Genomic DNA, 25,277 nt, shown 5'->3' with positions numbered 1-25,277 from the left:
CTCAATGCCAGGTGGTCACCCTAGTTCACCCGTGACTGGTGGCAGGTGCGGGTGTGGGGTGGAGACGAGGTCTGCGTGGGTTGGCCAAGCTACAGGACATGGCGAGTCTGATGCAGTGGAAAGAGGTGGTAGGTGTAACACTGGTGTATTGACCCGTGCTGTGCCCGTACTGCATCACTCACACTCACTAGGTAAGACAGTAAGTACACAATCTGGTATACTTGAGATCAAAGACCAAGTGCATTCTTGCTTCGTTTATTTTATAACCTCTTACCATGGCTGGCCAGAGGGTGGTGCAGACCCTTTCTGGTGTGTCAGAGAAGACCCCAGTCAACTAGACCAACACAGTACAGTTTATTACACTAATGGAAAGAGCAGTGGCGGGTGCTGCAGGCTGATCACGTCACCTCACTGTTGCACCACGTGTTCTCACCCCATGTGGAGGCCCGTACCCCCATTCATGCGCCCACCCCTCTGGTTGCCCAGGCAGCAGGACAGAGTAAATGACCTTGCAACTGCGGCAGATGGGCAGCACGTGAGGCTCACACTGTTTGCACTGACTGCCTCACTCTCCAGTGGTCACTAGAGGCATTGAATGGAAGTGGCATTCCTCCTCCTGGGTGGCCCTCGGCCACATGCTCAGCGGCCCCTGACCCGTTGTCTGGAAGGGAACAAAAGCACAAAGGGTGAGCACTGTGGACCAGCACCCTAGTCGTTCCTGCTCCAGGTGAGCTGCGGAAGACGACAGCGCCATTGCCAGACTCCACCTGCGATACCCAACTTTGTGCTGACATGCCCCATGCAGGGCCAACCTTTACCTTGGGCAAGCTTAGCCCAGGGCCAAGGCGCCAACATTCTGAGGGGCGCACTGAGCTCTGTGCACTATGGTTATGCCAGCAGCAGCAGCGCCCTTCTCATCTTGATCCAGCCTTGGCCTTGTCCCTGTCGGTTTCTGTCTGATTTGCCAGTTTAGAGTAGCTTCAGCCCTTGATTATCACACCACGGGTGATGTTTTTAACACCTCTTTGCCCCTTCCTTCACCCTCTGACCCCTGCTGACACACATCAACAAAACCATTATCTGTGTGAGGCAGCAAAGCTATCAGTGGTTTAGGTGAGCCGGAGGGGGCGGGATGTTTGTGGTCAGAGGCCAGTCACTGTTCATCTAGGTACTGACTCGTGAACACAAAGGGATCACCCGCTCATGGGAGTCTGCAGGCAAGGGGCAAGGCTGGATTTTGATACAGCCTGGTGTGCAGGCTCACAGTGCAGGGTAACACTACGGCTGCCATAGTGTCACACTGCCCGCACAAGTACGGTCGCAGCTTCCGCCAAAAACGGGATGACGTTAAAATGTTGCCTCCTCCCCTGAACAAAATTCTGTGGACGCCCATGCTCCTGCTGACTCGTTTAATTCACTCCTATCAGCAAAGGTGCTAGACTTCCCTCCACCCACGCCTAGGGCGCTATCTAGCAAGGGGCAGCTCGGCCCCCATGGCATGCAATAGAACCATTCCCTCTCGAGGGAGCACCTTCAGCGATGGCCGCCAAGTGCAGACTGTGGGTGGAACGTCTCAAGCTCTCCTTTACTGCCACAGTGCTAGAGGATGAAAAGGAAAGAGCACTCCAATTACACTGGGATAGAGTAGACAGACATCAGCTCTCCAGGATTATCAATGAAATGACCCTGAATATGTATGCAATAATTGCTGCAGCGGTCAACACATACTTTTCAATGACTGCCACGGTCAAAAACCTGGCAAGTCGCTCAACAAATTCTACACATGTCTGAAAGAATTGATGAGTTTGACCCTTTACCAGTAAGCCGGAGGAAATAAGGTTGCAGATCATACAAGGGTGTGCTTCAACCAAATTGAGGGAACATATACTACAAGACTTACCAACTTTAGGATGATCCAAGGAACTAGCAAGGGCTTGTGCATCCCACTATTAAAGCCCAGCAAAACTGAACCTATGCACGTGATTGCTCAGGCCAAGGGGAGAGAGAGGGCCAAGCTGATACAAACCCCTAGACAGCCTTGTGGATATTGCAGAGGACACGCAAACAGCCTTGCCAAGTGTCCCACCAGGGTCAAGAAGTGTGTGTTTTGCGGCAAGCTCAACTACTTTGCAAGGGCCTGTCACTCATCACATGCCACTAAACCCTCCACCTCCGCTGTCAGTGCAGTCCTGGACGTCATGGAAGGAGCAGAGGACATGCACGATGATGTAGCCAAATACACTGTCTACTCTGTCTTAATGGTGGGTCGCTTGTAGGTTACAAGTCGCTCCTTATCAAGAGGCAAGTTGTGTGTGGGGTCAATGCCAATAATTGCCATTGTAGATACTGGGGCATCCATTAATATTATGGCATAGATCCCTCACCACCAAACTAACAATACTTGCAGTGAAAGTCAGAGTGAACTCCTATGGCCAAATACAGACCCTTCCAATAGCACGTTCTATCAAGTAACATTACCCATAACACTGACAGCACTTCTGCCAAAGTGTATATCACAAAGGTTGGACAAGGCAGGTTGCTGAGCTGCCACACAGGAGCTAGTGCACTTCACGCTAAGAGTGCACATTACAGAACTGGGGAGGGGGGTACTCCTGGAAGTGTTTCAACACCTCTTTAAATGCATAGGATGCCTGTGGGGCAAAATGGTCACCCTGCATAGCGACAAGTCTGTGCAGCCCGTGGTCCTGCATCACCAGAGAATAGAGCACCATCTCAGGCCAAAGGAGGAGCAAGAGCCACAACAACTGGAAGATGCTGGTATAATAGAGAAGGTGTCTGGCCTCACCCCCTGACTATCCCCCATCACAGTCACAAGGGAAGCCAAACAACCGGATGAGGTGAGTCTGTCTATAGACATGCATCTACCCAATGTTGGGATCAGGAGGGAAAGATGCATCACACCCACCATGGATGACATTGTCATGGGTTGGACCCAAAGTCTCAATATATTACAACCTTTTCAACACATGTCGGCCTCAGGTGGTACAAGAGACTCAGTTTTAGCATTTTAAGCACAGCTGAAGTCTTCAAAAATGTCATCCAGTAGGCCCTTTCTGGGACAGCTGGGATCATCAACATCAGTGGTGACGTCCTTGTGTACTAAGCACAAAGATGAAGAACAACATGCCTGGTTGCAAGGGGCAACCAAAGACTCTGGTTTGACCTCAAAGACTCTGGTTTGACCCTCCACTGGTGAAAAAACGAGTTCTTAAGGACTCAGATCAGCTTCTTTCGGTACCTGTTCTTCTCAAAAGGGTGGCCCAGACCGAGAAGATGAGTGAACCATGCTTCTAGATATGCAGATATAGTCAGTTCCTGGATCAGTAAGTGAGGGATTCAGTAATTGTATAATCTTGCTGAGCCTGTGAGCTTAATAATCACTCAAAAAAGTGGACATTATAAACTTCCTTGAACTTGTTACATAATACTACCGTAGGATAGGCATCTAAAAGGAGACCGAACTTTAATAGTTTCAACAGCAGCACAGAGGGTAACAAAAGTTTATTCAATTAATTGATGTGAAAGTATGCTGTTACGGTTTACTTTTAGAGTGCATCACAACATGACAACATGTGTCATGTACATGGCTTCCCCGTATAAAGATCCTCACTTAGGGCCTGAGTCACAAACTGGACTTTGTGGCAAGTGTAGTAGTAGTAGTACATCCGTACTACAAAACTTACTATAAAGTATTGTTCACAAACTGCACTTTTGTAGGCGTTTACAATTTTGAGCAATTTTACTTCCTTTTGATATTTACAAAATGCAGTTTTGTAGTAACTTACTCCTGATTCAGGATTACTACTTTTTGGTATTCACAAACTGTACTTTTGTAGTAACTTACACTTTTGTAGTAAGTCCATTAGCTTTTCAACAATTTTACTGCTTGTTGCTTATTCTCAAAATTAGAGTGTAAGTTACTGCTTAAAACAAGCATTGGCAAAGCATATAGATCTTGCCTATACAAGAGCTATTGACTTTGGCAAGGTATTTTTGCCATGTTGTACACCTGTGAGGCTGCTGTTCAGCATGGCTAAGAGTTAGTGGCGTGGAGTGTCCAAGAGTGCATTGGGGGAGTAGAGTGTTGTAGATTGGATTTGTTGGAGTAGAGTGCCGTAGAGTAAAGTAGGGGGAGTAAGTGTCGCTGGGTTGAGTAAAGGGGAGTAGAGTCCAGTGGCAGAGAGTGTTGTAGAGTGCAGTGGGGTGTAATACGATGGAGTGAGTTGGAGTGGATTGAAGTAATGGGGTGGTTTGGATTGGGGTAGAGGGGTTGGATTGAGTGGAGTGGGGTGGATCAGAGTGGGTGGACTGGATGCGGTGGATTAGCTTGGTGTGGGGTGGATTGAAACGTGAGATGGACTGGATTGGGGTGGGGTGAATTAAATTGGTTTGGGGTGGGTGGATTACATTGGAGTGGCAGGATTGGGGTGGGGTGGGGTGGATTAGATTGGGGTAGGAAAATTGGATTACAGTGGGGTGGTTTGGAGTGGGGTGAATTGGACTGGAGTGAGGTGGAATACACTAGACTGGAGTGGGGTGGATTAGAGTGGATTGGAGGGGGTGAATTGGACTAGAATGGAGAGGTTGGATTGGATTGGAGTAGAGTGGACTGGACTGGAGAGGGGTGGATTGGATTGGGGTAGAGTTAGGTAGACCTGAGGTGAATGGGGTGGGGTGGGGTGGGGTGTACTGGAGTGGGGTGTACTGGATGGGGTGGATTAGACTGGGGTAGGGTGGATTGAACTGGGGTGGGATAGGTAGATTGGATTGAGTTGAGTTGGGGTGGGGGGACAGAAGTCAGGTGGGCTGGAGTTGGTAGGGTGGATTGGATTGGGGTGGGGTAGACTGGGGTGGTGTGGGGTGAAATGGATTGAGTGGGGTGGAGTGATTAGAGTGGGGTGGACTGGAGTGGGGTGGGTGGACTGGAGTGGGGCAGAATGGAATGAGGTGGTTTGGAGTGAGGTGGATTGAAGTGGAGTGGATTGGAGTGGAGTAGATTGGGTTGGACTGAGGTGGATTGGTTTGAGTGGGGTAGATTGGATTGGGGTTTAGAGGACTGAGGTGGATTGGACTGGAGTGGGGTGGGGTGGATTGGATTGGGTGGGTGGAATGGATTAGGGTGGGGTGGATTGGATTGAGGTGGTTTGGTTTGGGGTGGGGTTGACTGGAGTGCGGTAGATTGGATTTGGCTGGATTGGGGTGAGTTGAACTGGTGTTGGTTGGATTGGGGTGAGGTGAGGTGAACTGGATTGTAGTGTGGTGGGTTGGAGTGGGGCAGATTGGGGTTGTGAAGATTGGAGTGGGGCAGGTTGTCTTGGATTGGAGTGGGGCACCTTGGACTGGGGCATATTGTTTTGGATTGGGGTGGGCTAATTGGAGTGGGGCACATTGTTTTGGATTTGAGTGGTGCAGACTGGAGTGGGGTTGATTGTTTAAGATTGGAGTAACAGATTGGAGTGGAGTGGATTGTTTTGGGTTGGAGTGGGGCAGATTGTTTTGGATTGGAGTGGGGTAGATTGGATTGGGGTGAACTGGAGTGGGGTGGATTGGACTGGTGTGGAATGAACTGGAGTAGAGTGCATTGGGATGGACTGGATTGATTGTAGTGAGGTGGATTGGACAGGATTCGGGCATACTGGAGTAGGCTGGATTGCAGTGTGGCAGATTAGAGTGTGGCAGATTGTTTTGGATTGGAGTCCAGGCAGATTGGAGTGGGGCGGATTGGAGGTGGGAAGATTGGTTTGGGGCAGATTGGCTTGGATTGGAGTGAAACAGGTTGTAATGGGGCAGAATGTTTTGGATTGGAGTGGGGCAGATTTGAGTGAGGCAGGTTGTTTTGGATTGGAATGGAGCAAATTGTTTTGGATTGGAGTGGGACAGATGGATGTGGGGCAGATTGGAGTGGGGCAGATTGTTTTGGATTGGAGTGGGGTGGATTGCGATGGACTGGATGGGACTGGGGTGGATTGGGGTCAGGTGGACTGGGGAGAGGTGGATTGGATTGGTCTGGGTTTGGGTGGATTGGATTGGTGTGGGGTGAATTGTGGTGAATTGGAGTGGAGTGAATTGGGGTGTAGTTGGTGGATTGGGGTGAGGTGGATTTGATTGGATCTGAGCAGATTGGAGTGGGGTGGATTTGTTTTTGGTTGGAGTGGGCTGGATTGGGGTGGATTGGATTGGTGTTGGTTGGATTGTGGTGAATTGGAGTGGGTGAACTGGGATGGAGTGGGTGGATTGGGGTGACATGGATTTGATTGGATCTGGGCAGATTGGAGTGGGGTGGATTTTTTTATAGTGGAGTGGACGGGTTGGAATGGTACAGATTTGAGTGGGGAAAATTGGAGTGGGGCGAATTGGAGTGGGACAGATTGGAGTGGGTGGATTGTTTTGGATTGGAGTGAAGCAGATTGTAAGGGGAAGACTGTTTTGGATTGGAACGGGGCAGATTGTTTTGGACTGGAGTGGAGCAGATTGGTGTGGGGCAGATTGGAGTGGGGCAGGTTGTTTTGGATTAGAGTGGGGTGGATTGGGGTGAGGTTGACTTGGGTGAGGTGGATTTGATTGGATCTGGGCAGATTGGAGTGGGGTGGATTTTTTTATAGTGGAGTGGACGGGTTGGAATGGTACAGATTTGAGTGGGGAAAATTGGAGTGGGGCGAATTGGAGTGGGACAGATTGGAGTGGGTGGATTGTTTTGGATTGGAGTGAAGCAGATTGTAAGGGGAAGACTGTTTTGGATTGGAACGGGGCAGATTGTTTTGGACTGGAGTGGAGCAGATTGGTGTGGGGCAGATTGGAGTGGGGCAGGTTGTTTTGGATTAGAGTGGGGTGGATTGGGGTGAGGTTGACTTGGGTGAGGTGGATTTGATCGGGCTGTACTGAGTTGGATTGGATTGCTGTGGAGTGGATTGGACTAGAGTGTGGTGGATTGTGGTGAATTGGAGTGGAGTGAATTGGGAGGGAGTGGGTAGATTGGGGTGCAGATTGGAGTGGGGTGAATCATTTTGGGTGGGTGTGGGTGGATTGGAGTGGGCAGACTTGAGTGGGGAGACTGGAGTGGGGAAGATTGGATTGGAGCAGATTGGAGTGGACAGATTGGAGTGCAGCAGATTGTTTTGGACTGGACTGAAGCAGATTGTAGTGGGGCAGATTGTTATGGATTAGAGTGGAACAATTGGAGTGGGGTGGGTTATTTTGGATTGGACTGGGGCAGACTGTTTTGGATTGAAGTGGGTGAACTGTTTGGGATGGGAGTGGGGCAGATTGATGTGGTGTAGATTGGTGTGGGGGAGATTGGAGTGGGACAGACTGGAGTGGGGCACATTGTTTTGGAATGAAGTGGAGTGGATTGTGGTGGATTGGATTGTAGTAGGGTGGATTGGGGTGAGAGGGTAAACTGCATTGGGATGAGGTGGATTGGATTGTGGTAGATTGGACTGGACTAGATTGGGGTGGACTGAATTGGTGTGTGATGGGGTGGATTGGATTGTGGAGGACTGGAGTGTGTTGAATTGGGATGAAGTGGGTGGATTGGGATGAGGTGGATTGGTTTGGATCGGGGTGGGTTGGGGGGCACATTAGAGTGGAGCAGGTTGAAGTGGGGCAGATTAGAGTGGGGTGGATTGGAGTGGAGCAGATTGTTTTGGGTTGGATTTGAGCAGATTGGAGTGGGGCAGATTGATGGGGAGCAGATTGGAGTCGGGTGGATTGAAGGGGGGCAAACTGTTTATGATTGGAGTGGGGCAGATTGTTTTGAATTGGGGTGGGCAGATTGGAGTGGGACAGACTGGTGTGGAGAGGATTGAAGTAGGGGTGATTGTTTTGGAGTGGGACAGATTGGAGTGGGACGGATTGTTTTGGATTGGAATGGGCAGATTGTTTTGGACTGGAGTGTGACAAATTGGCGTAGTGTAGATTGGAGTAGGGAAGGTTGTTTTTGATTGGAGTGGGGCAGATTGTTTGGACTGGAATGGGGCAGAATATTCCGGATTGGAGTAGGGAAGATTGGAGTGAGGCAGATTGTTTTGGATTGGAGTGGGGCAGATTGTTTTGGATTGGAGTGAAACAGGTTGTAATGGGGTGGATTGTTTTGGATTGGAGTGGGGCAGATTGTTTTTGATTGCAGTGGAGCAGATTAGAGTGGGCAGATTCTTTTAGATTGGAGTAGGGTAGATTGTTTTGAATTGAGTGGGACGGATTGAAGTGGGGCACATTGGAGGAGAGTGGGTTCGAGGATTGGAGTGTGGTAGACTGGATTGGAGTGATATGGATTGCCCTGGGTGGACTGGATTGAGTGGGGTGTATTGGTGTGGGGTGAGATGGGTGGATTGGGGTGTACTGCATGATTTTGTGTTGAAGAATCATTTTGGAAATTACACATGAGAAAGAAACAATCTCGCTTTGCAATATTTAGAGCAAGATAATTGTTATATTTTGAGAACAATGCACACAAGCAAAAACAAAAGAAAGCATGAGTGCAAATGAGAAAGGAAGTAGTGGAAGAATAAAATAAATTTAACTACAGAAAATAAATCTTTGCAGTTTTGTTTGTCCTGCTGGCCACGTTTTTGACAGTCACAAACCTTCTGTTTGCATGGAAGTAAAAGTCAATAAAAAGAACAATATAGTACCTCAATCCCATAGGGAGCAGCAGTCAGGCACAGATTAAGTTGAATCAATCTGTGCTTGGTTCCTGCTCCACTATAAGGAACAGATGTGACGTTTGCAGTGTGTTGGTCAATTAGAAGGCTGAAAAGAAGAAGGACACTGATGCCAACAAGTGGTAAACAACGGGAGAGCCCCAAGCCCTTTTTTGTATACAAAAGTCTTGCATGTGTGACACATGCGCTCGCACATGCACTGGCAAGCTTAACCCTGAAAATCTAATTCTACCACATATGGCCAACTACTAGTACTGCAGCATTCTTACATACAAAATATTGGATATAGGGAATTAAAATAAAACCCACAGGAAATCATTTGAAATCAAATTATATGATTTAAAATAGTAAAAAATATAAATAAATATGATTTCATGTACATTTTGTTTTTAAATAGTTAATATTATTTCATTATTGAATATTTAAAAACCTAATTTTGAATTTAAAGCTTAATTTAAGAATAATGTTTATTAAAATATAAGTAAATTAATTTTTATTTCTTCTATACTTTACGTTTAATAATTATTAAGGAATAATATTTTTTCCTTTAGTTGGGGATTTATTTTTTAATGAAAATTAAAAAAAAAACATTTTAATTTCATTTAATATATTTCCATTATTTAAAGATGTATTTCAAAATTGAGTTCCTAGTTCTGTAAAAAAAAATTATTTTGTTCTGCATTTAAAATACATAAAAATAATTTACATTAATATTTAACAAACAATATTTGCAATATTTCTTTTCAAGTTAAATAAACTTTTTTACTTTTTCCTTATACATTGTCATTTGGACATATACGCCACTCCTGTGGAGTCTGCTGATGGCTTACGTCATTATGCTGCAATGCTGCTGTGACTGATTGACAATAACAAAAATGTTCCTACTAAAACCATAATCTGTCAGGACAGTACCGCCTCAAACAGAATAATCAAATCAAACCCCAAAACAACTTCTTCTGTCTCCTAAGTATTTTATTCTAGCTAATAGAAGCTGTCTGTATTCATTCTTTCCTTAATTGCTTTGGGGAGAGCATTTCTCCAAATCTTTGATGACTAGTTCATCGACATAGGAGTCCTGTTTTAGTTTTCAGCCTCTTTTAAAACCTGCACAATGTACACATGCTACAATAATAAATGCATTGAAAACACACAGTCAAGGCCAGACCTATTGGCTTTGCCAATGTTTGTTATGTATAGGTATGAGTGAAATTTTAATTATACTGGAGCAATTATTGTAATTTTGGTAATTGTGTGTAACAATACTTATGCAAAATTACTGAGATTACACTATTAATCCACATTGCGGAATTTTGGGGGGAAATTTTGACGTAAAATTTACCATTCAGGCAATTTTTGGCACAAATGGTATTTCAGGTAGATTTTTCTTACCCGAGCAGAAAATTTCAGTAATTTTTTAGCACAAAACTGCAAATCCAAACGCGAACAGACCATTCAGTTAATTGTTTTGAATGTGAGATACATTTGACATAATTATGCATATTTATGTGTAATTTTGCGGGAATTTCATATAATTACCCTGCACGAAATTATGAGAGGTATGCCAATACCTAGTTGCAGTTACCGCCAGTGTATTACTTTGACAATCTAAAGATGGCGGACGGGTAAAGATCGTGTTGGTGTTTAAGGCTGTGCTACCCAGCTGCAGATCATGGTGGGGACTGGATCTTCATTAATAGCCAAGCACAGGAGCTAACACTGGCCAGCACACGTATGAGAGGGCATGCAATTCTGCCTGAACCAAGCCTCTAATAAAAAATGAGTACACACGTGAAGTTCGCAAGAGCAGCAGCAGTGTGCAGGGTGAATGTGTGTCACTAACCTGTAGCTTGTTGCTTAGAACAGGACTGTGTTCTGGGGAGCTCCATTCCCTCAGCATCTCTTCACCAGATCTGAAAACAGAAATAGGAAATTGATACCAAGCTGCACAGTCTCACCAAACTCACATATTCCTCATTTGCAGTTTCCTGTGTACACCAGTCTGCACAATGTGTATGTACCACCCAACTCTCTGCTGCCATGATAGAGCTCTGTGTGTACCTCACCTCCCTTCCTGTATGACTACATTTTATGTCCCTCACACCGCCACCCTGCCCTGTGTGAGCCTCACATTCCTCATCACATGTACGTCACATCCAACTGTGACATCCTTCCGCTTTCTGTGTCTCACATACCTCTGTTTAGCCTACATTAGGTGTCTCGAACAAGTAGCTTGTGAGCTAATAGTAACAATCGAACTACCCATAAGTAACTCTCCTGTGTGCAGACCAGCCTACAAAAACTGAATAGTGTATATTCAAAACAAAAATGTAAACTTGTCTGATGTGGTCAGTATTAAAATACTAATAATATTTGTAGCTCTGGATGATTTTCATTAAACATGTGTAGCTTTTACTACAGAAAAGGCTGGACACCCCTGGCCTACAAAATGTACTCTGTGTATCTCAGATCAAACTCTGTATCATCATTCTGCTGTCTGTGCCTCACACACTTTTCAGTTTACTCTGCACTCTTTGTACCTGAGACCATACTCTGTGCATTACACATTTTGCATTTGAGGTATCTCTTCTTTCCCCTAAAAGAGAGTGACCAATGAACACATACCTGAAGAGAGTGACCAATGAACACATTCCTGAAGAGGGTGACCAAAGTACACATACCTGAAGAGAGTGACCAATAAACATATACCTGAAGAGAGTGACCAATGAACACATACCTGAAGAGAGTGACCAAAGTACACATACCTAAAGAGAGTGACCAATGAACACATACCTAAAGAGAGTGACCAATGAACACATACCTGAAGAGAGTGACCAAAGTACACATACCTGAAGAGAGTGACCAATGAACACATACCTGAAGAGAGTGACCAACACACACATTCCTGAAGAGAGTGACCAAAGTACACATACCTAAAGAGAGTGACCAATGAACACATACCTGAAGAGAGTGACCAAAGCATACATTCCTGAAGAGAGTGACCAAAGTACACATACCTGAAGAGAGTGACCAATGAACACATACCTGAAGAGAGTGACCAAAGCATGCATACTTAGGGACAGTGACCAAGGCATGCATATCTGAAGAGAGAGTGACTAAAAGGTGCATATCTGAGGAGAGCGGCCACAGCACACATGTCTCAAAAGAGCGACAAAAGCACACATATAAGAAGAGAGCAACTAACGTGTGCTTATCTGAAGAGAGTGAGCAAAGTGAACACATCTGAGGAGAGCGGACAAAGTGGCCGTATTTGAAGAGAATGACCAATAAGTGCATATCTGAAATGAGTGGTCAAAGCATGCATATCTGAAAAGAGGGACCAAAGCACGCTTACCTAAAAAGAGCGACCAAAGAGTGCATATCTGGAGAGAGTGGCCAAAGCACACATATCTGTAGCACGTGACCAAAGTGAAAATGACGAAAATGCACATATCTGGACATAGCAACAAATATTTGAAAAGAAGGATCAAAGTGCATTACGAGGTATATTTATCACAAAAAGCATTTTTGGTTGCTGTGCTGTGTTGCATGAGAGGGAGAGAGCAGGACAGTACCATATCTATCCAGGTATTTGACACTGTCCTGGATCAGAATCCTTCTGGCCAGTGCCACGGACACACCTTCGCACCTTAGTGTCAGAATGTGTGCATGAATCTAAGATAGCTTTTGTACTCAAAGGATGCCCTTCCAGTACAGAATCCTAAGCTTAAACTTACTTTTAAACTTTTCCTACTCTGTACATGTGCTGTACAGTGCCTTGCACATTCCAAGTCGGAAAAGAAAGGAGAAACAAAAAAATGTCCTCGAGAGAGCCTATGTTGTCTGAATGGTGTTATTTTTTGATGCAAAACCTTGTCTACTTTTTTTAGCAGATAGGTTATCTGTGTAAAAACCACCATGGGTGTCTTCATAGGAACACCCATGCATCACCCATGGAACACCCAGGCGACTGTCCAGCGGAAAACATGTTTTGTCCTGGAATTCTGGGGAGAGATTTACTAACCTTTCCCGCAGTGCAGCAGGGCAACTTGCATGAAAGGGAAAGCGCAGGAATGCATCATATCTACTAAGATACGGCACACTTCTGCTCGGTCCTAGCACTGGCATCAACGCAGGCACCTTTGCACATTGGTGAAAGGATGCCGGTGTCACCGACAGGATTGTTTTTGTGTGACAAGGGACACCTAACACTACTTAGAGGCAGAGTCCTCATTGTATTTGTGCTTTAGAATGCAGCAATAACAGAAAGGGTAAGTAACACGGACAAATGAAGATATCTCTCCTCATTGCGCCAGCCTTGGGTAGGTGCAAACCTTGGTCTACTGTCCTTAGTAATTCTAGGTTTGTGCCAACGTCCAGGGGAATGTCCACGTGCCACCCATGGGGCGCCTCCATGACACAAAGTAATGCAAGGCAGTGCTATGTTCTGCCTTGCGTTCCTTTTTTGATAAGTCATGAAAAGCCACATAAATATGTATTAGTAAATCCAGAAATACATTTTCAGTCAGCTGCATTAAAAAAGTGATGGAACCCTGACACAAAATGTTCGTAACTCCGAGCCTCGATTTGAAATTAACATGTTGCATCAATGTGCATCACTTTTGTGACACAAACTTGGCAGAAAATGTTAGTAAATATACCCCTAGGTTTAAGTGTGTTACTCATGTGCTGATAGACAAAGGGCAGGGCCTTCCTTGTTGCCGGCTCCTTTGTGCCCTCCTTAGACGTTTAGAAATAAACTGTTCATGAAAGCAACAGAGCAAAAGCTGGAACGCTAAAGATGCAGCCAGTAAGGTCGAGGGCCATTTAAAACCAACTTAACAACTCTGGAGTAGTGTTAATTAACAAGAGTAAAAGAAGATCACCACTTATTTAATATCCTATGAACTTCAAGGTGCTTCGTTGAGGTATGAACTGAGGAGCGCTTCGTATTCCAGGGTCACTCTGTTCTCAGGTACAGAAGGCGCTACCACAACTCACAAAAAGAGACTTGTGTACAGGGGTGTTTTCTCCATTAGGGCTCTAGGGCTTCGCCCCTCTGAAATTCTGATACATTTACCACCAAAAAAATGTAATAGATCAATTTATTTAGAGGTACAATCATATCGCAAAACAATCTATGTATTTGAGGCTGGGCTGTCTGTCCCAGGCTGCCGGCACTCAGCAGGAGACGGAAGCCAGGCAGTAAATCAACTTTCTGCAATGTGACGCTTGACGCAGGGCTTACCTCACTAAAGCCCTTCATTGCCATTGTAGTCTATGGTGGTATCCACTGTAGGCCAGTGACACTGCCAGCCTCACAGTTTAGGGCGTCAGAGTCTGCTCCTTGCATGAGGTCAGACATCCGTCATTCACTGGCATAGATCCCACCCTTGAGGAGTCATCACACGGTAGGACTGGATGCAAGCAGGTGTGATTTGTAGCCTTGTCCTCGGTAATAGTGTTACACTGCTAATCTTGTGTTATTTATACTGAACTGAGGGCCCTGGTCACACTAACCTCCCCCATGTGACACCCCAGACGCTGGCTGCAGGTCGCTGGCCCTTTTAGGGGTGGAGCTGCTGTATTTGTTCTCCCACCAAATTAATCGAAAAGACGAGCAGGATTTTTGTTACCTCCAGCCCCTCTAGTCCTCGTCCCATTTCTCACAAAGTGGAGGTAATCTATCTCCACGACAGAAAAAAAGAACACGAGGAATGCTGGATCCCCTCCCCCACACTCCTCCCCCAGGTAGTGCTTAAACACGCCTAACCAGCATTCCTCCTGTTCTTTTTTTCTTTTTTTCCAAGAGAATGGACCAAGGACTGAGGGAGCTGCTCCTGCTGGGCTGGGGCGGCTGCCAGTGCTGGATTTCTGGAATCTTTTTCTTTGTGGCGGCGTCCCTTGACTTGCTCGGTTTGCTGAGGGTCGACTGTGTGTCTCTCGCCTGCTGGGTGGGCAGAGGGTCGGCTGCGCATCCCTCGGCTGGCTCGGCATTCAAGGGGGTCGCCTCTGAAGCTTATGGGCGGTTGTGCAGAGGCCGCTTTCCTATGGTTTTGCTTTCTTGATTCCTCTAGGGCAGGACGTTTTGATTCATGGGAAGCAGTAAGCCTGGGGCTTGCCTTACTTCTTGTTACTCCTGAATTTTGGGAGCAGTTGCGTCGATTGCTGCCTGACTTCCACCTGAGCAGGTTTGTGACGGCGTGAGGTGGGCTATTTCAGGAACAGGGGCCCAAGGGAGTAAATAAGGATTGTCGGCAGCTTTGTTTTTTTGGTGCATTTTGTGATTTCGTGCTGCAAGGTTATTCACTGGGGGCCTGAGAGAGTGCTGTATGCAATGGGGAAGCACTCCCATAAACAGAGGAACTTGGAGGTGTCCTCATCCTCATCCTTCTCTCCCTGTTCCCACTCCCCTTCATGGATTTCTAGGCAAGGCGTGGAGGAGGCATGGAGGAGGCTCGCCTGAAGCGCCTCATCATGGAGACCTTGTTGAAGATGGGGGCTGAAGGCAAGAAAAGGGTTCCTCATATGTCTATGGCTCCTAGTTCTGAAGAGGAGGATCCTGCTCTGGAGGAATTGACCGGCAAGTACATTTCCAAGGATCAAGTGCCAGGGTTGGTTCGACATGTCAAGTGTAATATGGGGTTACAGGATGAGGATGCTCCAGAGACTTCGTCTGCCCTTTTGCACCAGTTTCAGAGTTCTACCCCTGAGGATGTTGGGGGTTTTGTTGCCCCGCTTTATGGCTAAGCTTTATCCTTTGCATAACATGCAGGTGGACTTACTGGATTCCATTCTGGTGGACTCCTTTGTGGCCAGCTTGGTGGGGCGCACTTCTTTGTAGGAGGATGCCGTCCTCAAGGATCCAGTGGACAAGAAGACAGATGGATCCCTTAGGAAGGTGTTTTCAGGGTATCATCTGGCTCTTAGTGCTGGGATCTATGGGATTTATGTGGCTCAATCCCTGATCTTGTATCTTAAGACTTTGTGTAGGGCATTGGATGAATACTCTGACTTTTCCGGGGTTCTGGAGTTCATTGTGCGGCAAGTGAAGTTTTTGTCTGATATTTCCTTTGATGCCGTGAGGGCATCTGCTCTGGCAGAAGGGCCCTGTGTTGCGGCCTGTCGTAATCTAGTATTACAAGATTGGAGGACTGATGCTGCTCAGAAAGGTTCTGTGTTGAAGTTGCTGTGAAGTTGTACTTTTCTTTGGTCCGGAACTAGAAAATCACTTGCATAAACTTTTCAAGGAAAAGAAACACTCTTCCTCCCTGAAGTCGGGGCATGGGGACAGGCCTTTCTCTAAATGCAAGTGTCCTCTATGTCAGCTTCCTAGAAGGCAGTTTGTGAGATTCCACTGGAGGTTTCCAGCTCGGAAGGGCCAGGAACAGAAAGCAAAGTCCCCACCACAGAAACTTTGTCCCTGATTATATGATGGTGGTGAAGGATATGGTGGTCAGAGAATGTCTTCAAAGGTTTCTTCTGGCTTGGCTGGCATCTACTTCAGACGCTTGGGTGTTGGACATTGTTCAGTTGGGCTACAAGATGGAATTTGGGGATGATCCTCCACCCTCTGGGGTTCGTCCTTCCCTGTGGCCCTTTCTATCAGCCATGCAAGTGGCCCTCCATCACAGCATTCTTTCTCTGTTACAGAAGCAGGTTGCCCCTCTGGAACAAGGTCGGAGCTCTACTCGTTCATTTTTCTGGTGGCAAAGGTGACAGGGGAGTTCCGCCTGGTCTTAGATTTGAAGGCCCTGAACAAATTTGTCCATTGTGTGCCTTCCAAGATGGAGACATTGCAAAGGATAATTTCTCTGGTGCCACATGGGCACTTCATGTGTACTTTTGGACCTCCAGGATGCCTATTATCATGTGCCAGTCCATCCATATTCACAGCAGTTTCTGAGATTCGGTCTAGGGGGCATCCATTACCAATTTACAGTATTGCTTTTCGGTCTACGCTCTGCACCACGAGTGTTCACCAAGGTGGTGGCGCCACTGGTTGCCTCCCTTCATCTTCAGGGTTGTCATCTTTATCCCTACCTAGACGACTGGCTCTTGCATGCTCCCTCGCGGAAGGGTCTTTTAGAGGATTTACAGACGGTGTGTTCTACACTTCAATACCACTGGTTTTTGATCAACTGGGACGAATGTCAGTTGCTTCACAGGACTTGATTTTCATAGGAGCCCGGTTTGGTACAGGCTTCAACAGGGTGTTTCTGCCCCTCTCAGAGCAGAGACTTTGCGGTCCTGGGCTCTGGCACTGTTGGACACATCTGCAGTCCCGGTCCGCCTCTTGCTTCACCTTTTGCGCTTCACAGTGGCTGCAGTATTCACAGTGCCCTGGGCTCGGTTACACCTCAGGCCATTGTGGATTCACCTCTTAGCATTCTGGGATCCTCGATCGGAGGACTTCGACCTTCTTGTTCCATTGTCTCCTGCCGTTCTGAGAGACCTGAGATGGTGAACAATTCTGGGCAATCTCCTCTGGGGTTCTAACCATGGATGCCAGTTCCTTGGGCTGGGGGGCTGCTCTGGGGGACCTTTCTTTCCCGGGCAAGTGGTCCTTTCAGGAGAGACACAGGTCCTTCGATTAAAGGGAAATGATGGCCGTCTGTCGGACGGTCCAGAGATTCTGTCATCTTCTTGAGGGTCTTCATCTGGTGTTGAGGTCAGACAATTAGGTGACAGTGGCATACCTCAACAATCAAAAGGGGATGTGTTCCCAGTCTCTCAATACGGTGGCAATATAATTGTTTCAGTGGGTAGAGTTAATCTTCTTTCTCTGAAGGCAGTTTATGTGCGGGGGGTAGGCAACAGGGTCACGGATGCACTCAGTCGTTGCTTTCCTCCTTTTCAGGAGCTGTCTCTCTCGGAGGCTGTTTTTCGTCAGGTGTGTGGGAGGTTTGGGGCTCCCTTCCTGGATCTCTTTGGTTTCCGCCACAATGCCCAGGTTTGAAAAGTTTTGTGCCCGATTTCTTCAGGTGGGGGGTGGGGTGTGGATGCTTTGACGATTCCCTGGCCATATGACCTGCTTTATGCATTTGCTCCAGTGGCTTTGATTTCCCAGTTTCTCCCTTGTCTGCAGGGAGAGACTCAGGTGGTGATTGTGGTGGTTCTCTTTTGGCCATGGAGATCGTGATTCCCCACTCTCCGGGGGATGGCGGTCTGGGGTCATTGGTTGATCCCGTCTTCTCTGTTTCCTGTCAGGTCATTCCCCTCTCTGGATCCTAGGCATCTCCACCTGTCTGTGTGGAAGTTGAAAGGAGGGGATGGCAAAGTAAGCGGGCTCTCCACACATTTAACGGTGGCTGTGCAAGGGTCCTGGAAGCCAGCTAATCTTCAGTTATATAATTGCCATTGGAGTAATTTCCGGAAGTGGTGTGAGCGGGTTGGGGTTTCACCACTTGAGTGCTCTCTTTACACGGTTCTCCAATTTTTGTGGAGGGGTTTGAGAAACGTCTGGCAGTGTCTAACCTGTGCGCCCAGTTGGCTGTAATTAACGCCTTCTGTTCTCCTTGGGAAATCTACAGGATGTGGACGAGTTGGTGGTTCAGTTGCTGCAGTTTTTCCTTGCAGCGGCCTGCCTAGAAGCATGTCTTTCCTTTCTGGGGCATCCCTTTGGTGTTGAGTGCTTTGGTTCTGCCCCCTTTTGAGCTATTGGAAACTGCTGATTTACAATTTGTCACCCTTAAGGTGTTATTCTTGGTGGTTGTGACATCTGCTAGGCGTCTAGGGGAGTTGACTGCCCTGATGGCCCAGGAGCCTTTTCTGTCCTTTAATGAGGATGGAGTGGTGTTGCGATTGGACTCTTCCTTTGTGCCTAAGGTTCCTTCCCAGTTCCATTGCTCTCAGGAACTCCTGTTGCCAGCTTTGGTGGTGGTAGAGGGGGAGACCTCTGTCCTGGATTGGTCTTTATTGAATGTCAAATGGGCCTTGCAGTTGTATCTGGTCCGTACACAGTCTTTTCGTAAATCGGAGTCTCTTTTTGTCTCTTTTGGGGCGGTCACTAAAGGGGAGCGGGCCTCTAGTGTTTCTCTCAGCAGGTGGATCAAGCAGACTATTGAGCTTACGTATTCTGTGTCGGGGTGCCTTCTCCAGTGAGCGTTCAGGGATGGTCCACTAGGGGTGTTGGAGCATTCTGGGTTGAGCTTCGTGGGGTGTCCCTTCAAGAGATTTGCAGGGCGGCTACTTGGGCTTCTGTCAATACTTTTGTCAGACATTATAGGTTGCAACATGTCTTGAGTGCTGAGCCTACTTTTGGTAGCGGGGTTCTGAGGGCAGTTTGTTCTTGACTTGTTTTTTTGTTTCCTATACTGAATAAATCACTTTTGGGATACTGCATGATTGGTGTATAGCCCCTTTTTTGTGTATTCTGTTTCAGAATGCCTCAGTGGTTCAGAAGGCCGGTTTTAGGTTGCTTGCGTATGCTCCACTTTGTGAGGAATGGGACGAGAACTAGAGGGACCTGGAGGTAATGCCCTATTACCCACCCTCCCTCCCGGACTGTTGGCCTTCTGTCTTGGATTGGTAGTACAGGAGGAATGCTGGGTATTACTGGGGGAGGGGGTGGGGTAGTGGATCCAGCATTCCTTGTGTTCTTTTTATCTGTCATGGAGATGGATTATCTCCACTTTGTGAGGAATGGGAGGAGGACTAGAGGACCGGGAGTAATGAAGATTACCGGTAAGTAATAGGGCATTCCCTTGCAAATTTGATCCAAATGTTGCAGTCAAGCGAAAGGGGGGAATGTGTGTTTATAGTAAATACAGTTACATGCTGAATGGTGCTAAAATGTGCCCTCTCGTCATGCTTTTAACATTAATGCCCAAAAAATGGATTGGTTTAGAAATAATGAATGTTAAAAGCGTTAAGGTAAGGCACGTCGGCCATTTATCTCCTTTTTTATTTCACGTTTTACTTAATCCTGCATTGCCCGAGAGTGTTAGCTCTTTCGTCATGTTGTGTTTCTCTTTTTTTTTGTGCTTCTTATTACTCTGTAGAGGGGTTACTTTGACTTGTGCCAGGTGTTTATGAGGGGTTTTGATTGAGAACTCTGACGCTGAAGGCAAAGCAAAGTGCCTGTCAGTGGGTTGGTCTGTCTGCAGAGCACGCAGGAAAATGGTCATGTATTCCAGTTCCAATTGAAATTCAGTGTAAATGTGTGTGAAAGAGGTGCACAGAGGTCAAAATAGTTAAAAGGCAAAAGCAAAAGGAAATAAAGTGCGTAAATGTGAATGAGTGCAATGTATGTTTCAGGTGGTAAAATGAAAGAGATGCGAGGAAGTGCATTCGGGGAAGAGTGAAAAGAGGGTGCTGAAGGGGAGAGAGAGGAGGTGGAAAATGTGCAGATGGACGAGATGTGCAGAGAGAAAGGGCAACATGTCTAACGTGAAACAGACATAACTGAAGGCTAATACTCCTTGCAGAGGTCTCAAAAATATTTAATTCACAGCCTCACAATTTGAGAATTGAAACATTTCCAATGTTAATTATTTATCACAAATCATTGTTGTTACACCTTTATCTTAAACAGCAAACAGTGATTGAGAACGCCCATAATGCTCACATGTTTAAGGTGTGTATCAGTTGCTGTGTTATATTTCTGGATGCAATAACAACTCAAGAGAGAAACCAAAATACAGGTCGGTGGCAGACTATGGGAATCACAGAAGTGTATCTTACAGGTTCCCTTTTAGAGAGGCCCCACTTTTTTCATCCCACAGAAAGAGCTGTCTGCACATATTTCTATATGACTGCTGGCAGCCAGCAGCTGTCGGTGCTTCTCGAAGCCTGGTTAGAGCCGTTTTTCCATAGTCAATGCTGCATGCAGTGCAAGACACTGGACAAGCAGACGCTTTAAAGGGCCTGCAGGTGTCACGCTGTACAATATGCACATTACAGTAACTGTTGAACTTAAAAATGCAGTAAGATATGGGGCAGTTTTTAATGTGTTTAATATATCAACAGTACGTTCCCACCGCTGTATAAGTCTTCCTTTCTCCTAAATTCATTTGCTTTAAAATACACCATTTTCCAATCTTTAAAAAATAAAAGTTCTCAAGAGGAGCCCCCCCAACCTGGAACCCACGTTTGCCCACTTAGCTTGCTCGCTACATAAAAGTCATACCCAACTGTTACGCCCCACCGCTTTCAAACGTCACCAGCCGCCAGTGCGTGTGCATCTCAAAGACTTGAGACAGGAGGGGCACAATGTGATGGTGTCTTCTACTATGAAGGCCCACAGGTGGTTACTTGTCTGTGGAACGCCAACAATACAACTTGGCTTTCTCCCACCTCCTGGCGGCAGAACTGACATACTGCAGGTGACACACTCCCAAAGCAGGGAGGAAGAACTGAGTCTGAAAATAGAGCTGTTGCCAAATTGAGGTTGCCATCAAACAATTCTTTGGCAGTCGGAGGAATAACGCTGCTACCTATTTGGACAACTATGAGTTGAAAAAAGTTCAGGTGCTTACACACCTTTGTGCCCGAAATAGAGAACGTCCCAATGCACACCAGATCCATACGTGCTCCGTAACACGCCCAATATTAAGAAAACATGAAAAATGAGAAAGCCACCATTAACCGACATACATGAAGCGTGCAACCATACGCCAGGACGCCCAATGAAAAAACGAATGGTGAAACCAAACTTCTTACGTGTCACCAATAGAAACCTGTGGAAAATCAAGGTGTAAACAGTGCAAATTCAGGTTTGCTCTACCCCTAAGATTTGCATTTGTTTGCAATATTTGTAGGAATCTCTTCCCCTGATGGATTAGGGTGCTCACTTCAATGGCCTGGGGCACATTGGATGATTTTGAGAGATTCACATTTAAGGACATGGCATCTCATGAAGATGAATGCTAGGTTGCACCTTCAATTACCACAAGAATTTCGTTCACATATTTCTTGAAAAAGAGTCTCATAGCCTTTCAATAAAAGATTACATTTGTTCATGTTTTTGGAGCTTGAATACTGTTTCACGAGTGAATCGGGGGACGCCCCCCAAGTTGGAGGGCAGCATAGTTGGTTCTTTTTTAAACATTTAAGCTAGACATTCTGCTGAGTTTGTGCACACTTTGTCAGAACACGTCTCAGCAAATGATGGGGAATTAATCTGTTTTTTAGACAGTGCTGCCCCGAGAGCGGAACTGGATGAAGGGTTATAACACCTGTGCAGCTTGGCTCTGATTTCACACAAGAAAACTACATCACCAAACTGTTCCAAGGCACCCCACATGATGCAAGAACCATTGCTCAAATTCTCCATTACATCAGGTTACATGACTCAGTCTGAGGGCGACAGACGGGGACCTTTAAATCCCTTTAAACTGCACTCAGAAGCCCCTCAGAGAAGCCACGGTAAGTTACTGACTCAGCCTTTGTATCTGAAGAACCACATGCATGTCACAAGTACTACCCATAATGTTATCAATGATTAACTCAAAGAAATGGAGACCCCTCGTGCATTGAATGTTGATTACTGGAAGGAATAGAGCAACACGGATGGGAGAAATAGACACTCTTTGGGGCATATTTATACTCTGCACCGAATTAGCGTCATTTTTCTTACTCTAATTCGGTGCAAAACTAACTCCATATTTATACTTTGGCGCTAGACCCGTCTATTGCCAAATTTATGGAGTTAAAGTCATTTCTTGCATGTTGAAACCTACCTTGCCTTAATGAGATGCAAGGTAGGCGTTCCTGTGCAAAAAATGACTCAATGGCTTTCACGCCATATTTATACTCCCATGCAAAAATGGTGCACAGGAGGGATAAAAAAATGGGGCAAATCTTGCTTTGCACCATTTGTTACCACCTGGGTCAGGGCAGGCATTAGGGGACCTGTGGACCTATTTCCATGGTGGAACACCATGAAATAAATCCATAGGTGCCCTCCCCAGGTCCCAGGGACAACCCCACCCACACTAGAGGGACAGCGGAGGAGGGGGGACCCCATCCCAGGTAAGTACAGGTAAGTATAGGTAGGTATTTTATTTTTTAAAGTGCCATGGGGGCCCTGAAAGGGGCCCCCATGCATGGCACAGGGTGAAATGGCAAAGCCCCCTTCTTCCATACCGCCAGCCCCACCAGACTAACGTCTTTTTTTTTTTTTTTTACGCTAGCCTACCCTTTGCACCGGCTTGCACCATTCCATAAATATGGTGCCCGGCTGGTGCACAGAAATATTGCAAGCCGGTGCTAAACTTTTTGGTGCAAAACTGCATTAGTGCAGTTTTGCACCAAAAATTATAAATCAGGGCCTTTATGTTAATGAGCTGAAGTTTGGAACTAAGCAACAAATAAGAGGTGGAGTTATTGAAACTACTCCCAAGAATGGGGTCTTTCTGAAGACTGCCGGGATCAAGGCGGACTATAGGAAGCTTTTTGTTAACTTTAGGTTGGGGAACCTTTCAGTGAGTGTATTTGTGAGTAACTGGAAATCTGTACCACCGAGTCCACCCCTCTGCCAGTATTGTGGGTACGCGAGGGAGAACATTCAACGCATGATGGTCTTTGGCCCTCGATACAAGAAGCTGTGTCGATCTTGGATCAAACCTTTATCTAACAACATTGGTGTGAGGTGATGCCAAGAGGCTTGCAGGATTGTGTGCTCTGAGTTGAGCGGGCCTATTGTCTGTGGGGTCAGCCGATACTTATATGCTGCCCGGCTAATTAGGAAGAAGGACGGGTTCAAATTTTAAAATATGATTGTGCTGTATGATGAGCTGGGTATTAACTAGTCCTATGATGAGGATGATTTTATTTACGTTTTAATATGATGTTTTTCTTTTTTTTACTATAATCAAAGGGTTTTGTTGGTTTTAATGTATAAATATATAAATTGTGAGGTTGTATTTACTGTTTTATGGGCAATCACCCAAAATAAACTAATCTGATGATGATGAACATGGAGACCGTATGAGACTGTAACCTGCGAGAGCCATCATCCACGGATCAACAGGAATGCGCCAGGAAGATTTATAGGAAGACTTAGCTGAGCAGCCCCTGGAGGTGACAAAATAGGAGCTCCAGGAAGAAGTCTTTAGAACACTACTTACAGTTTATTTTTAAAAAAGTAGGGTTTTGGTTCTAAACGTGAATACTATGAAAAATAGTGGGTCATGTTGCTTGAAAAATTGTTTTCTTGAATCAAGTTTTTGTTTTATATTTCTGTTTTCCGCAACGTTGGGAGTCACCTCGTGAGGGTTCATTCTTGCTGTGTGGACTTTTCTCCAAGACATTGGCGGTGCCCTGCTCCTGGAGGCAGGTGACGCCGGTGTCCATGCTCAAGACGCTCTCAGCTCACTCTTCCGTCCCACCACATGTGAGGCTTCTCTCGCTTCTTCCAGAAGCGTCTAAAATGCTAGAGAAGCTCACTGATATTCAATTCTCAGAGTATTTGGAGCAGACAAAGTTATACAGCCAACGCAGTTACGTTTTAGATCCTGATACAGCACAGGAACCGCAACGGGCATCTGCAGCTCATCGTTAGGATGGACACAGCCTTCTCTTTGCGACACAGATCAATCACTGAGGATCTCTCCCTACTCATCAGGAGGCAAACCCCTTAAATACGGACGCCGGAGGGCTCTGTGCTCAGCTCTATTCTGTTTGACGTGTACAAGGCCCTCTGGGTTCTCTGCTTTAGCTTATGGCTTTAGGTTTGTCTCACATGCGGAAGACACACGGCGGATCTTCTCAATGGACAAAAACCCAACCTCTGGTCAGAACACCTTAAGGGTCTCCTTACGAGAGTGATAAACTGGATGAAACAGAGAAACCTTAAATGTAACCCAGAAAAGATGGAGGCCTTGTTTTTGGATCTGCACAGGATGGTTGGTCCAGTGATTAGTAACCCATGTGTCTGGCACCCCCCCCCCCCATCAGCTGTCTACAGCAGTTAGAAATTTGGGAGTGAAGATGGACAATGATTTATCCTTTCACCCTCAGATCTTATCTGCCGGCTCTTGGTTTTCTCAAGAAATTTATGGACCTCTTCAAACTCAAGGAAGAGTGGTTCATGCGTTGAGCGTGGAGAGGTTGGACTGTGCCAATATTGTCTACTCAGGCTTCCCAGAATCTTTAGTAAATCGCTGACGGACTGTTCAGAATGCTGCTGTCCGATGGATCCTGAGAATTCCCAGTTGTGCATTGGTGTCACACCATCTCCAACATCTCTAGTGGTTCAAAAGAGGATTCGCTTTAAATCTCCGCCGCTGTCTCGCAGTGAGTTTTAAAATCAGGCCCTAAATGTCTGTCAGAATGATTCCAGCACTGTATTCCATCTGGAACCCCGAGATCATCCGATGCTCATTTGTTTCAGGTTCCCAGGATCAAACGTCCCAGAAGGGCAGGATGTTCCTTTTAGTCTGTGGCTGCCAAAGCCACTTTCTGTCAGCACCCTGCCATACTTGCAATGAGCTGGAAACACCTAAAAACCTAAGCCCAGATTTATGGGCAATTGGTGTAGGGCAGCAGCGCAAGTCTTTTTAGTGCATTGCCCTACGCCAACGTGAAAGAGCGAGAATGCATCATATTTATTCAATACAGCACATACCCGTCCTTTCCACTGCGCTGGCTGCAGGA

General features: G+C 46.3%; 1 protein-coding gene across 1 annotated transcript in view; it reads right to left on the bottom strand.

Annotated features, from left to right (window-relative positions):
- LOC138295278 (uncharacterized) overlaps positions 1-25,277 on the bottom strand; it is a 77,557-nt gene that overhangs the window by 34,021 nt on the left and 18,259 nt on the right. Inside the window, exon 3 of the mRNA XM_069233474.1 lies at positions 10,522-10,591. Within this exon, the coding sequence (XP_069089575.1) occupies positions 10,522-10,591 (70 nt within the window). The remainder of the gene's footprint in view (positions 1-10,521; positions 10,592-25,277) is intronic.

The sequence above is a fragment of the Pleurodeles waltl genome, chromosome 5 (genome assembly GCF_031143425.1).
Source record: "Pleurodeles waltl isolate 20211129_DDA chromosome 5, aPleWal1.hap1.20221129, whole genome shotgun sequence".
Classification (NCBI taxonomy): domain Eukaryota; kingdom Metazoa; phylum Chordata; class Amphibia; order Caudata; family Salamandridae; genus Pleurodeles; species Pleurodeles waltl.
The sequence above is the reverse complement of the archived record's forward strand: the minus strand, read 5'-3'. Positions and strand labels throughout refer to the sequence as shown.